The sequence below is a fragment of the Panulirus ornatus genome, chromosome 57 (genome assembly GCF_036320965.1).
Source record: "Panulirus ornatus isolate Po-2019 chromosome 57, ASM3632096v1, whole genome shotgun sequence".
Classification (NCBI taxonomy): domain Eukaryota; kingdom Metazoa; phylum Arthropoda; class Malacostraca; order Decapoda; family Palinuridae; genus Panulirus; species Panulirus ornatus.
In genome coordinates this window covers 11,025,669-11,039,515 of record NC_092280.1, presented here as the reverse complement: position 1 = coordinate 11,039,515, position 13,847 = coordinate 11,025,669, and the positions used below count along the sequence as shown (strand labels likewise).

The 13,847-nt window shown below is 41.6% G+C and overlaps 1 protein-coding gene across 1 annotated transcript in view; it reads left to right on the top strand.

Moving 5' to 3' along the window:
* LOC139766176 (uncharacterized) overlaps positions 1-13,486 on the top strand; it is a 279,620-nt gene extending 266,134 nt beyond the window's left edge. The window contains exons 6-7 of the mRNA XM_071694447.1: positions 11,400-11,509; positions 13,428-13,486. Of these exons, the coding sequence (XP_071550548.1) occupies positions 11,400-11,509; positions 13,428-13,486 (169 nt within the window). The remainder of the gene's footprint in view (positions 1-11,399; positions 11,510-13,427) is intronic.
* Positions 13,487-13,847: the final 361 nt, after the last annotated feature.

Genomic DNA, 13,847 nt, shown 5'->3' with positions numbered 1-13,847 from the left:
GTGTTTTAGAATATCTGGGAGTGGATCTGGCAGCGGATGGAACCATGGAAGCGGAAGTGAATCATAGGGTGGGAGAGGGAGCGAAAATCCCGGGATCCTTGAAGAATGTTTGGAAGTCGAGAACATTATCTCGGAAAGCAAAAATGGGTATATTTGAGGAATAGTGGTTACAACATGTTGTATAGTTGCTAGGCATGGGCTATGGTTACAGTTGTGCGCAGGAGGGTGGATGTGCTGGAAATGAAATGTTTGAGGTGTAACGTGGTTTGATCGAGTAAGTTATGTAAGGGTAAGAGAGATGTGTGGAAATAAAAAGAGTGGGTTTGAGAGAGCAGAAGAGGGTATTTTGAAATGGTTTGGGCGCATGGAGAGAATGAGTGAGGAAAGATTGATCAAGAGGGTATATGTGTCGGAGGTGGAAGGAACGATGAGAATTGGGAGACCAAATTGGAGGTGGAAAGATGGAGTGAAAAAGATTTTGAGCGATCGGGGCTTGAACATGCAGGAGGGTCAAAGGCGGGCAAGGAATAGAGTGAATTGGATCAATGTGGTATACCGGGATCGACAAGGATGTTGAAAGGGAGCTGTGGTTTCTGGCATTATTACATAACAGCTAGAGACTGAGTTTCAACGAATGGGGCCTTTGTTGTCTTTTTCTAGCGCTACCTCGCACATATGAGGGGAGAGGGGGACGTTATTCCATGTATGGCGAGGTGGCGATGGGAATAAATAAAGGCAGACAATAAACAAGAGTTTTGGAAAGAGGGGCAAGTATGAAGTCTGTTGGGGATGAGAGAGCTTGGGAAGTGAGTCAGTTGTTGTTCGCTGATGATACAGCGCTGGTGGCTGATTCATGTGAGAAACTGCAGAAGCTGGTGACTGAGTTTGGTAAAGTGTGTGAAAGAAGAAAGTTAAGAGTAAATGTGAATAAGAGCAAGGTTATTAGGTACAGTAGGGTTGAGGGTCAAGTCAATTGGGAGGTGAGTTTGAATGGAGAAAAACTGGAGGAAGTGAAGTGTTTTACATATATGGGAGTGGATCTGGCAGCGGATGGAACCATGGAAGCAGAAGTGGATCATAGGGTGGGGGAGGGGGCGAAAATTCTGTGAGCCTTGAAGAATATGTGGAAGTCGAGAACATTATCTCGGAGAGCAAAAATGGGTATGTTTGAAGGAATAGTGGTTCCAACAATGTTGTATGGCTGCGAGGCGTGGGCTATGGATAGAGTTGTGCGCAGGAGGATGGATGTGCTGGAAATGAGATTTTTGAGGACAATGTGTGGTGTGAGGTGGTTTGATCGAGTAAGTAACGTAAGGGTAAGAGAGATGTGTGGAAATAAAAAGAACGTGGTTGAGAGAGCAGAAGAGGGTGTTTTGAAATGGGTTGGGCACATGGAGAGAATGAGTGAGGAAAGATTGACCAAGAGGATATATGTGTCGGAGGTGGAGGGAACGAGGAGAAGAGGGAGACCAAATTGGAGGTGGAAAGATGGAGTGAAAAAGATTTTGTGTGATCGGGGCCTGAACATGCAGGAGGGTGAAACGAGGGCAAGGAATAGAGTGAATTGGAGAGATGTGGTATACCGGGGTTGACGTGCTGTCAGTGGATTGAATCAAGGCATGTGAAGCGTCTGGGGTAAACCATGGAAAGCTGTGTAGGTATGTATATTTGCGTGTGTGGACGTATGTATATACATGTGTATGGGGGTGGGTTGGGCCATTTCTTTCGTCTGTCTCCTTGCGCTACCTCGCAAACGCGGGAGACAGCGACAAATCAAAAAAGAAAAAAAAAAAAAAAAATATATATATATATATATATATATATATATATATATATATATATATATATATATATATATATATCTGCGTGTGTATATATATATGTACATTGAGATGTATGGGTATGTATATTTGCATGTGTGGACGTGTATGTATATGAATATTTATGGGGGTGGGTTTGGCAAGTTCTTTCGTTTGTTTCCTTGCGCTATCTCGGAAACGCGGGACAGAGCGACAGAGCACACATATATATATATATATATATATATATATATATATATATATATATATATATATATATATATATATATATATATCTTTCTTTTCTTTTAAACTATTCGCCATTTCCCGCGTTAGCGAGGTAGCGCTAAGAACAGAGGACTGGGCCTTTTTTGGAATATCCTCAACTGGCCCCCTCTGTTCCTTCTTTTGGAAAATTTAAAAAAAAAAAACGAGAGGGGAGGATTTCCAGCCCCCCGCTCCCTCCCCTTTTAGTCGCCTTCTACGACACGCAGGGAATACGTGGGAAGTATTCTTAATATATATATATATATATATATATATATATATATATATATATATATATATATATATATATATATATATATATATATTTTTTTTTTTTCTTTTTCTTTGCTTTGTCGCTGTCTCCCACGTTTGCGAGGTAGCGCAAGGAAACAGACGAAAGAAATGGCCCAACCCACCCCCATACACATGTATATACATACGTCCACACAAGCAAATATACATACCTACACAGCTTTCCATGGTTTACCATATATATATATATATATATATATATATATATATATATATATATATATATATATATATATATATATATATATATATATATATATATATATATATATATATATATATATATATATATATATATATATACATATATACTGAGAACCAATCACTTTCCTCTCCTCCTACACGTACACATGTCTTACATCCTCCATAAATCTTTTCACTGCCTGTAACATTTTGCCTACCACAACATATATTCTTAATACCTTCTACAGAGCATCTCTATCAACTCTATCATATGCCTTCTCCAAATCCATAAATGTTACATACAAATCCATTTGCTTTTCTAAATATTTCTCACATACATTCTTCAAAGCAAACACCTGATCCACACATCCTCTACCACTTTTGAAACCACACTGCTCTTCCCCAATCTGATGCTCTGTACATGCCTTCACCCTCTCAATCAATACCCTCCCATATAATTTACCAGGAATACTCAACAAACTTATACCTCTGTAATTTGAGCACTCACTCTTATCCCCTTTGCCTTTGTACAATGGAACTCTGCAAGCATTCCGCCAATCCTCAGGCACCTCACCATGAGTCATACATACATTAAATAACCTTACCAACCAGTCAATAATATAGTCACCTCCTTTTTTAATAAATTCTACTGCAATACCATCCAAACCTGCTGCCTTGCCGGCTTTCATCTTCTGCAAAGCTTTTACTACCTCTTCTCTGTTTACCAAATCATTTTCCCTAACCCTCTCACTTTGCACACCACCTCGACCAAAACAACCTATATCTGCCACTCTATCATCAAACACATTCAACAAACCTTCAAAATACTCCATCTCCTCACATCACCACTACTTGTTATCACCTCCCCATTAGCCCCCTTCACTGAAGTTCCCATTTGCTCCCTTGTCGTACGTACTTTATTTACCTCCTTCCAAAAAATCTTTTTATTCTCCTTAAAATTTAAAATACTCTCTCACCCCAAGTCTCATTTGCCCTCTTTTTCAACTCTTGTACCTTTCTCTTGACCTCCTGCCTCTTTCATTTATACATCTCCCACTTATATGGATTTTTTCCCTGCAAAAATCGTCCAAATGCCTCTCTCTTCTATTTCACTAATAATCTTACTTCTTTATCCCACTATTCACTACCCTTTCTAATCAACCCACCTCCCACACCTCTCATGCCACGAGCCTCTTTTGCGTAAGCCATCTCTGTTTCCATGAATAGTAGATAGGTAGTATGTTTGATTAAAGGAACCTGGATGTTTTGGCTCTGAGTGAAACGAAGCTCAAGGGTAAAGGGGAAGAGTTGTTTGGGAATGTTTTGGGAGTAAGGTCAGGGGTTAGTGAAAGGACAAGAGCAATCGAAAGAGTAGCACTACTCCCCAAACAGGAGTTGTGGAAGTATGTGATAGAGTGTAAGAAAGTATATTCTAGATTGATATGGGTAAAACTGAAAGTTGATGAAGAGAGATGGGTGATTATTGGTGCATATGCACCTGGGCATGAGAAGAAAGATCATGAGAGGCAAGTATTTTGGGAGCAGCTGAATGAGTGTGTTAGTGGTTTTGATGCACGAGACCGGGTTATAGTCATGGGTGATTTGAATGCAAAGGTGCGTACTGTGGCAGTTGAGGGAATAATTGGTATACATGGAGTGTTCAGTGTTGTAAATGGAAATGGTGAAGAGCTTGTAGATTTATGTGCTGAAAAAGGACTGGTGATTGGGAATACCTGGTTTAAAAAGCGAGATGTACATAAGTATACGTGTGTAAGTAGGAGAGATGGCCATAGAGCGTTATTGGATTACGTGTTAATTGACAGGCGCGTGAAAGAGAGTCTTTTGGATGTTAATGTGCTGAGAGGTGCAACTGGAGGGATGTCTGATCATTATCTTGTGGAGGCTAAGGTGAAGATTTGTATGGGTTTTCAGAAATAAGAGTGAATGTTGAGGTGAAGAGGGTGGTGAGAGTAAGTGAGCTTAGGAAGGAGACTTGTGTGGGGAAGTAACAGGAGAGACTGAGTACAGAAAGGAAAAAGGTGAGAACAATGGAAGTAGGGGAGTGGGAGAGGAATGGGATGTATTTTTGGAATCAGTGATGGATTGCGCAAAAGATGCTTGTGGCATGAGAAGCGTGGGAGGTGGGTTGATTAGAAAGGGTAGTGAGTGGTGGGATGAAGAAGTATGATTATTAGTGAAAGAGAAGAGAGAGGCATTTGGACGATTTTTGCAGGGAAAAAATGAAATTGAGTGGGAGAGGTATAAAAGAAAGAGATAGAAGGTCAAGAGAAACGTGCAAGAGGTGAAAAAGAGGGCAAATGAGAGTTGGGGTGAGAGAGTATCATCAAATTTTAGGGAGAATAAAAAGATGTTCTGGAAATAGGTAAATAAAGTGAGTAAGACAAGGGAGCAAATGGGAACTTCAGTGAAGGGTGCTAATGGGGAGGTGATAACAAGTAGTGGTGATGTGAGAAGGAGATGGAGTGAGTATTTTGAAGGTTTGTTGAATGTGTTTGATGATAGAGTGGCAGATATAGGGTGTTTTTGTCGAGGTGGTGTGCAAAGTGAGAGGGTTTGGGAAAATGATTTGGTAAACAGAGAAGAGGTAGTGAAAGCTTTGCGGAAGATGAAAGCCGGCAATGCAGCAGGTTTGGATGGTATTGCAGTGGAATCTATTAAAAAAGGGGGTGATTATATCGTTGACTGGTTGGTAAGGTTATTTAATGTATGTATGACTCATGGTGAGGTGCCTGAGGATTGGCTGAATGCGTGCATAGTGCTATTGTACAAAGGCAAAGGGGATAAGAGTGAGTGCTCAAATTACAGTTGTGTAAGTTTATTGAGTATTCCTGGTAAATTATGTGGGAGGGTATTGATTGAGAGGGTGAAGGCATGTACAGAGCATCAGATTGGGGAAGAGCAGTGTGGTTTCATAAGTGGTAGAGGATGTGTGGATCAGGTGTTTGCTTTGAAGAATGTATGTGGTAAAGTGTGTGAAAGAAGAAAGTTAAGAGTAAATGTAAATAAGAGCAAGGTTATTAGGTACAGTAGGGTTGAGGGTCAAGTCAATTGGGAGGTAAGCTTGAATGGAGAAAAACTGGAGGAAGTAAAGTGTTTTAGATATCTGAGAGTGGATCTGGCAGCGGATGGAACCATCGAAGCGAAAGTTAATCATAAGGTGGGGGAGGGGGCGAAAATCCTGGGAGTCTTGAAGAATGTGTGGAAGTCGAGAACATCATCTCGGAAAGCAAAAATGGGTATGTTTGAAGGAATAGTGGTTCCAACAATGTTGTATGGTTGCGAGGCGTGGGCTATGGATATAGTTGTGCGCAGGAGGGTGTATGTGCTGGAAATGAAATGTTTGAGGACAATGTGTGGTGTGAGGTGGTTTGATCGAGAATAGTAATGTAAGGGTAAGAGAGATGTGTGGAAATAAAAAGAGCGTGGTTGAGAGAGCAGAAGAGGGTGTTTTGAAATGGTTTCGGCACATATATATATATATATATATATATATATATATATATATATATATATATATATATATATATATATATATATATATATATATATATATATATATATTTATATATATATATATCTGTATATATATATAAGTTTGGGAGTATGTGATAGAGTGTAAGAAAGTAAACTCTAGATTGATAACGGTAATACTGAAAGTGAATGGAGAGAGATGGGTGAGTATTGATGCCTATGCACATGGTCATGAGAAGAGAAATAATGATAGGCAAGTGTCTTGGGAGCAGCTGAATGGGTGTGTTAGCATCTTTGATGCTCGAAACCGGGTTATAGTGATAGCTGATTTGAATGCAAAGTTGAGTAATGTGGCAGTTGAAGGTATAATTGGTGTACATGGGGTGTTCAGTGTTGCAAATGGAAATTTCCAAGAGCTTGCAGAATTGTGTGCTGAAAAAGGCTTGGTGATTGGGAATACCGGGTTTAAAAAGAGCGATATACATAAGGATACGTATGTAAGTAGGAGAGATGGTCAGAGAGTGTTGCTGGATTACGTGCTAATCGATAGGAGCGTGAAAGAGAGAAAATTGTATGTTAATGTGCTGAGAAATTCAACTGGAGGGAAGTGTGATCATTATCCTTTGGAGGCGAAGTTGAACATTGTAGAGGTTTTCAGAAAAGAAGAGAGAATGTTTGGGTGAAGAGAGTGGTGAGAGTAAGTGAGCTTGGAAAAGAGATTGGTGTGAGGTAGCATCAAGAGAGACTTAATGCGGAATGGAAAAAGGTGGGAGCAAATGACGTAAGGGGAGTCTAGGAGGAATGGGATGTATTCAGGGAAGCAGTGATGGCTTCCGGAAAAGATACCTGTGGCATGAGAGAAGTGGGAGGTGGGCAGATTAGAAAGGGTAGTGAGTGGTGGGATGAAGAAGTAAGATTGTTAGTGAAAGAGAAGAGAGGGGCATTTGGACGATTTTACCAGAGAAATAGTGTAGATGACTGGGAGAAGTATAAAAGAAAGAGGCAGGAGGTCAAAAGAAAGGTACAACAGGTGAAAAAAAGGGCAAATGAGGGTTGGGGTGACAGAGTATCGTTAAATCTTAGGGAGGATAAAAAGATATTTTGGAAGCAGGTAAAGAAGGTGCGTAGGACAAGAGAACAAATGGGAACATCAGTGAACGGGGCTAATTGGGAGGTAATAACAATTAGTGGTGAAGTGAGACAGAGATGGAGTGAGTATTTTGAAAGTTTGTTGAATGAGTATGATGATAGAATGACATTTATAGGATGTTTTGGTCCAGGTGGTGTGCGAAAATAGAGGGTCAGGGAGAATTTTTTGGCAAACAGAGAAAAGGTAGTGAAAGCTTTGCGGAAGAATAAAACTCGCAAGGCTAGTGGTTTTGGATGGTTTTTTAGTGGAATATATCAAAAAGTATTTTGCATGAAGCATTTATGGATCTCGAGAAGGCATATCATAGAGTTGATAGAGTTGCTATGTGGAAGGTATTAAGGTATTAAGAGTATATGATGTGGGAGGTAAGTTCCTAGAAGCAGTGAAAAGTTTTTATCGAGGATGCAATGCATGTGTACGTGTAGCAAGAGAGGAAAATGATTGGTTCCCAGCGAATGTCGGTTTGCTGCAGGGGTGCGTGATGATTCCTTGTTTTTTTAATTTGTTTATGGATTGGGTTGTTAGTGAAGTGAATGCAAGAGTTTTGGTGAGAGGGGCAAGTATGCAGTCTGTTGTAGATGAGAGGGCTTGGGAAGTGAGTCAGTTGTTCTCCGCTGATGATACAGCGCTGGTGCCTTATTCGGGTGAAAAACTGCAGAAGCAGGTAACTGAGTTTGATAGAGTGTGTGAAAGTAGAAAGCTGAGAGTGAATGTGAATAAGAGCAAGGTTGTTAGGTTCAGTAGGGTGGAGGGACAAGTCAATTGGGAGGTGAGTTTGAATGGAGAAAAACTGGAGGAATAAAGTGTTTTAGATAATTGGGAGTGGATTTAGTAGCGGATGGAACCATGGGAACGGAAGTGAATTACTGGGTGGGGGAGGGGATGAAGGTTCTGGGAGTGTTGAAGAATGTATGGAAGGCGAGAACGTTATCTCGGAGAGCAAAAATGGGTATGTTTGAAGGTATAGTGGTTCCAACAACGTTATATGGTTACGAGGCGTGGGCTATAGATAGGGTTGTGCAGAAGAGGGTGGATGTGCTGGAAATGAGATGTTTGAGGACAATATGTGGTGCGAGATGGTTTGATCGACTAAGTAATGGAAGGGTAAGAGAGATGTGTGGTAATAAAAAGAGTGTTGTTGAGAGAGCAGAAGATGGTGTATTGAAATTTTTTGGTGGAAGGAAAAAGTGGGAGACCAAATTGGAGGTGGAAGGATGGAGTAAAAAAGATTTTGAGCGATCAAGGTCTGAACATACAGGAGGGTGAAAGCCGTGGAAAGAACAGAGTGAATTGGAACGATGTGGTATACTGGGATGGAAGTGCTTTCAATGGATTTAACCAGAGCATGTGAAGCGTCTTGGGTAAACCATGAAAAGTTTTTTTGGGCCTAGATGTGGATAAGGAGCTGTGGTTTTGGTGCATTACACATGATAGCTAGAGACTGAGTGTAAACGAATTTGGCCTTTGTTGTCTTTTCCTAGCGCTACCTCGCGCTGCACTGCAGATGAAATAATTGGTGTTGCAGGGGGCAATTAGTGATAAACAGACAATGAGAAGGATTCTGTCTCCCGGTAAATGAATGATAGGTTCAACTAAGTTGAGGGACCCGGCTGATTCTCAAGTTGGCAGAGGGTTGACGAAGAGAGAGAAAGAGCAGCAGGCTACGGTACCTCAGTAATGGATTTTGAAGTCAGGGGAATGTGGAGATATTACTTCCACCAGATATCAATTTTCTGTTACAGCCATCAGCATTTGACAAAAGGACGAGAGGGGAATTATCAGTGAACAGGGTTGGTCTGCCCTCAGGAAAATGGAAAATGAGATGGCGCGTGAAATGAGAGGCCGATGGTGATGTGATGAAAGTTGTGGGGCGATACTGACAGATTATCTAGCTCTATAGAGACTTATCTCTGGTGGATGGAAGGGGAATGACATGACTGACAATGGTAGTGAATCTCGTATATTTACCAGCTCAGTAAAGCAGATGTAGGGGATTAGTTCAATGCGGTCTTCCCTTCAGGACCCCGGGGATGATACCAAGCCAGAAGGGAGGGAAGCAGCAGCCATACAGAGACGGAACAAAGCGCGTTTAATCAGGTTACAAAGACAAAGACACTCTTCGGCAGTACGTAAGAGGGATAAATTGTGTCGGACTTTCGGCTAGGATGAAGATGCGAGGCTTTGCTTTGGTGTCAAGACCTGAGGGAATCAGCTAGACGAAGATACAAATCATACATAGGTATGTACATGCGACAAGAACAAGTGTGAGGTTACGGTGCCATCGTAAATGCTGCATCATGAATCAAGTAATGATTAAATCTGTTTTCACAAGGGAGGGATAAAAAGCCTGCAGTTAGCACTGAGAAGGACAATCTTTGTGCCTATAACTCAGTGGCAGAGGAGAGGCTAATGATGTTAGCAGACCACTGCAGGGGCGTAGCTAAAATTTGAAAACAACTAACTTGATCGGAGAGTATACACTACAGTCCATTAGACACATTCAGAATTAATCACACTGTCGAGTTGGATGAAAGCAAAAGCAAAAAAGATTCATCATGCATATGTGATGTTAAAAGTGCAACAGAGACGTAGGTTCCATGGTGAATGAGACGAAATTATGAAACAATGAAAAGGTGAGGCTCGGGATGCAAACTGTGAGGGTGTCGGAGGAGGCACTCTTGAAAGAGGCAGGAGGAGGCTGTCTTGGAAGGTGACGGGGGAGATATTCAAGAAAGATGACGAAAGAGGTACTTTTGGAAGGTTTCGGAGGAGGTACTAAAGGAAGGTGTCGGAGAAGGTATTCCAGCAGGGAGCAGAAGGAGGTGGTTTTAGAGGGGTGATGAAGGAGGTGGGTACTTTAGGTGGGTGATGGGGGAGGACTCTGGGAGGGTGTCAGATAAGGTACTCTGTGAGGAGGAAGGACAAGAGAACAGTCGAAGAGGCCGGCACAAGAGGCACTTTAGAAAGGTGCCCAAGGAGGCAATCTGGAGGCCGGCTGAGGAGGTAACCTGGAAGGATGACCAATAAGTTACCTTAGGAGGACGGCCGTGTAGGTAGAGATCCTGCACATAGTTATGAACTGCGGGATCCCAGGGAGAAGTAGAGGTGTTATTTTTTTATGAGGCGCAACAGCTGTAGAGCCGTCTTCATAGCGGAAGCGGTGGAAAGTCCATTCGAAATAGAAATAGCACTGTGATGAAATAGAATACAATTAGATTATTGACGTTATGGGAATTGTTGAAAGGGAAACATGAGGGGAACAGAGTACACGGAGGTGTGTCAAGACGGGTGGTAAGTTGGGGGAGATGTCTTACTGAACGAGGTCATGGTGGCTGGAGTTCTTCGCTAAATGCAGGGTTAACGAAGTCACAGTCAGCGATGGTGACTCACGTGACCGGGTCATGACGGGGGACAGTTTGTATGACCTCTTGCACTGAAGTTCCCCCAACATCAAATGGATGTTGAAACTGCCCAACTGGCTGGTCTCTGGTGCAGACACCAACTCGCGTTCATCTGTGATCTTAACAGAACGGTGTCACAAGACCTTCTGTAGGAATCTTGATAACTTTCAGTCCCATTTCGGGTCAGTCATCATTTAACCTGTGCAGAGGCGAACGATACTCCTCATAGCAACTGTAGTTTTCCTCCTTTATTTAACAAGGCTGAAGGAAGCACCATCCTTAGATGGGTCGAGATTGCCCGGAACAGAGGTACACACCTGGGATCCCACGTGTCACCACAGCTGGATGTAGGCAGAACTCAGACAGCGGCCGCCCGTACCTGCAGAGTACTGAACACTTTGTCTTACCACAACGTCGGAAAGCAGACACCTGTATTACCTGCGTACCTTGACGTATCTCACCACTTGATGTATTGACCAAAAAGAAATAAAAATGCAGTTTACAACATTACATATTGTAACGCCTCAAAATGTTGTTTTCGTATACTCTTGAAGAGAAGAAATATATCTCATGTTGAAGACTTTTAAATCCATAAACTTCATTAACGTCAAAGTGAGAAGCGGACGATTCTAATTTAGTAATTTCTACGTTTCTATCACTGAAATGTTAATCTCTACGATAGCAAATAGGAAACTGATGCGTTGATATGAATATCTATGTCTCAAAGTCGGAGAGAGAGTAACAACAATGTGGCAATGTAAGCCATCGGAATTTATTCATTCCACTATGCTTAAGGTGGCTACAATGGAAGGTGCCTGAAGAGGTGACTGTTAGCACCGTGAGTGCGGCCATCCAGCGAGAGCCCAACCTCCTTCGCGGCCACAGCTGCAGGAGCGCCACCAGAGGTACGTCTGATATTGCCCCACAGATGCGATACTCCTGTCTTATCCTCCGGGTATATCTTCTCCTGTGCCGCTTGCGACTTCTGGTGTGTGTTCTGTACCGCCAGCGACTTCTGGTATATCTTCTGTGCCGCCAGTGACTTCTGGTGTATCTCAGGAGAAAAAGTCTAAATGTTTGTCTAGAAAATGTTTACTTTCTCTTTGAGAAATGATAATGGCATCAATATAAGCGACCAATTTGCGCATTTCTTGAGAGTTCGGCTACAAACTCATTAACCTGACACCTGACATTTCAAACAGGTGTGCAAAACATGAGGTCCAGAGTATGGTCAGTCCTCAAACAAAGGCTACGCAGTGATAGTTTAAATTGCTGGTCATCATCATTAAGGCCCCACCGTTCATGCTCCTGACGAAGGAAGACACTAATATGAACAACAGAAGCAGTTGACTGGTGTGGCTGTTTGTGATGATACATGAGAAGTGTCTGTCATCCACATTCTCCATAAATGGGGGGTGTTTATACTAACTCAGAAGACAGTAAAGGAAATTTTCATACGATCCTTGATTTGTGTATATACATTGAGGATAGTTATGTGTCCCTGACGACTGGTCTGTACAACGGTACCTGTACTCTTGTGCAATTTGTCTCCGGTCAAAGTTAAAAAGCGATAGGAAAAAATACTCGGACGTGTATGACAGGAAAAGTAGAATTTCTCTCCTGTCTCAATTGCTTATGTCGTCTGAGTAAGTGGTGACTGGTAATGTTTTTTATTAAGTCAGTCACCTGTAATGCTCACCATTGTTCTAAATGAAACATTGTTACTGATTGTATAATCATTTTGTTAATTTCCTCTCTTGGAGTTGCCGCTCGTTAATCATCTCGCTGAGAATAACATGATCAACACTTACGCTGGCTGACTACAAAAATGAGAAACAAAATTAACTCCTCTCTCTCTCTCTCTCTCTCTCTCTCTCTCTCTCTCTCTCTCTCTCTCTCTCTCTCTCTCTCTCTCTCTCTCTCTCTCTCTCTCTCTCTCTCTCTCTCTCTCTCTCTCTCTCTCTCTCTCTCTCTCTCAAAGGAAAACGATGGTCTACAAACAAGAGTTATGCCAGGCTCACGCCAAGCTAGTCTTTTGAGTCCCTTGAACTTTCCCCTATATCTAAATCTAATTTCGGAGTGTTGTCTATTTTCTACCCTTATTACCCAATCTTCCATTTTCTATGCCCGATACAGTACTTTCCATTTTCAGTGTCTTTAAAACTTCTACTTTCATTTTCACATATCTCTAAACCATTATTTATATTTTCATTGCTTCATCGTCTCCTTCTTCTGTTTCTATTATAATCATTTGCGTGTCCCTCACTAGTTCATGTTTTTACTATGTTGGGAAAATTTGGCCAACTTTTTTTATAATTTCTCTGTTTCAAGCTAATATCATCCATCGTTATGGCCTTTATAATCATTCCACTGATTCCTCCTTTATTCTAAAGCCCATCTATTTATATGTTTATGTGTATATTATCATCTATTTGTGTATAAGAGAATTTTTCACTCGTCGGGCCTCTTCTCTTACTCCGGTTCTTTGGTTATATAGTTTCTCGTTAGCAGTTACTGCATTGAGCTCCTCTTTATCTACCTTGTTCCATGAATCCCTAGGTCTATTGCTGAAGAAACTTTCTGTATGGCACCGTACACTTCGCTGGAGTAACTTCCAGTTGTTGCTCCCTTGCTCTAGAATAATATCTAGTATTGGAGAAACTGTTTTACTTTAAACATCATTACGAAGTTTTAGAAGGCTATGTGTAGTTGTAATGTCTTCCCATACTTCTTTCTTCTATTTTTGGCAGAGGTAGGGATTCGCTTGTCTCCTAGCAGCTTATTCAGTCTAATTCTGGTAACATTCTTCAGTAACCTTTCCAGGAATTCTGTGTGGCTCTTCGGGTGACGTGTCCAGACTGCTGCGGCGTATTCAACTTTAGGGCGAATCTACGCCATGTATATTTCATCTAAACATCTCATAGAGTGCAAACCTGAAGACAGTTTTGATACTGATCAAAAACACAAAGTATTTCCCTTAGGCTCGTACGTGCTGCTCTGGTGCCAAGTTGGGTATGATGTTATTTCCTAAGTCCTTGTAATAGCACGGCTATTACGATTCATCTCCCCCGATATAGTACTGGCTATCTGGTTTGTCACATCTCCCTCCCATCTTCAAGACTACACTATTTTAGGCCTGAACTTCATCATTCCTGTTAGGGAAGCTAGGGATACAAACTCGTAAGCGTATGTTCTACTTCATATGAGGCAAAGAACATATCAAATGATTCACCAACCAAAGTA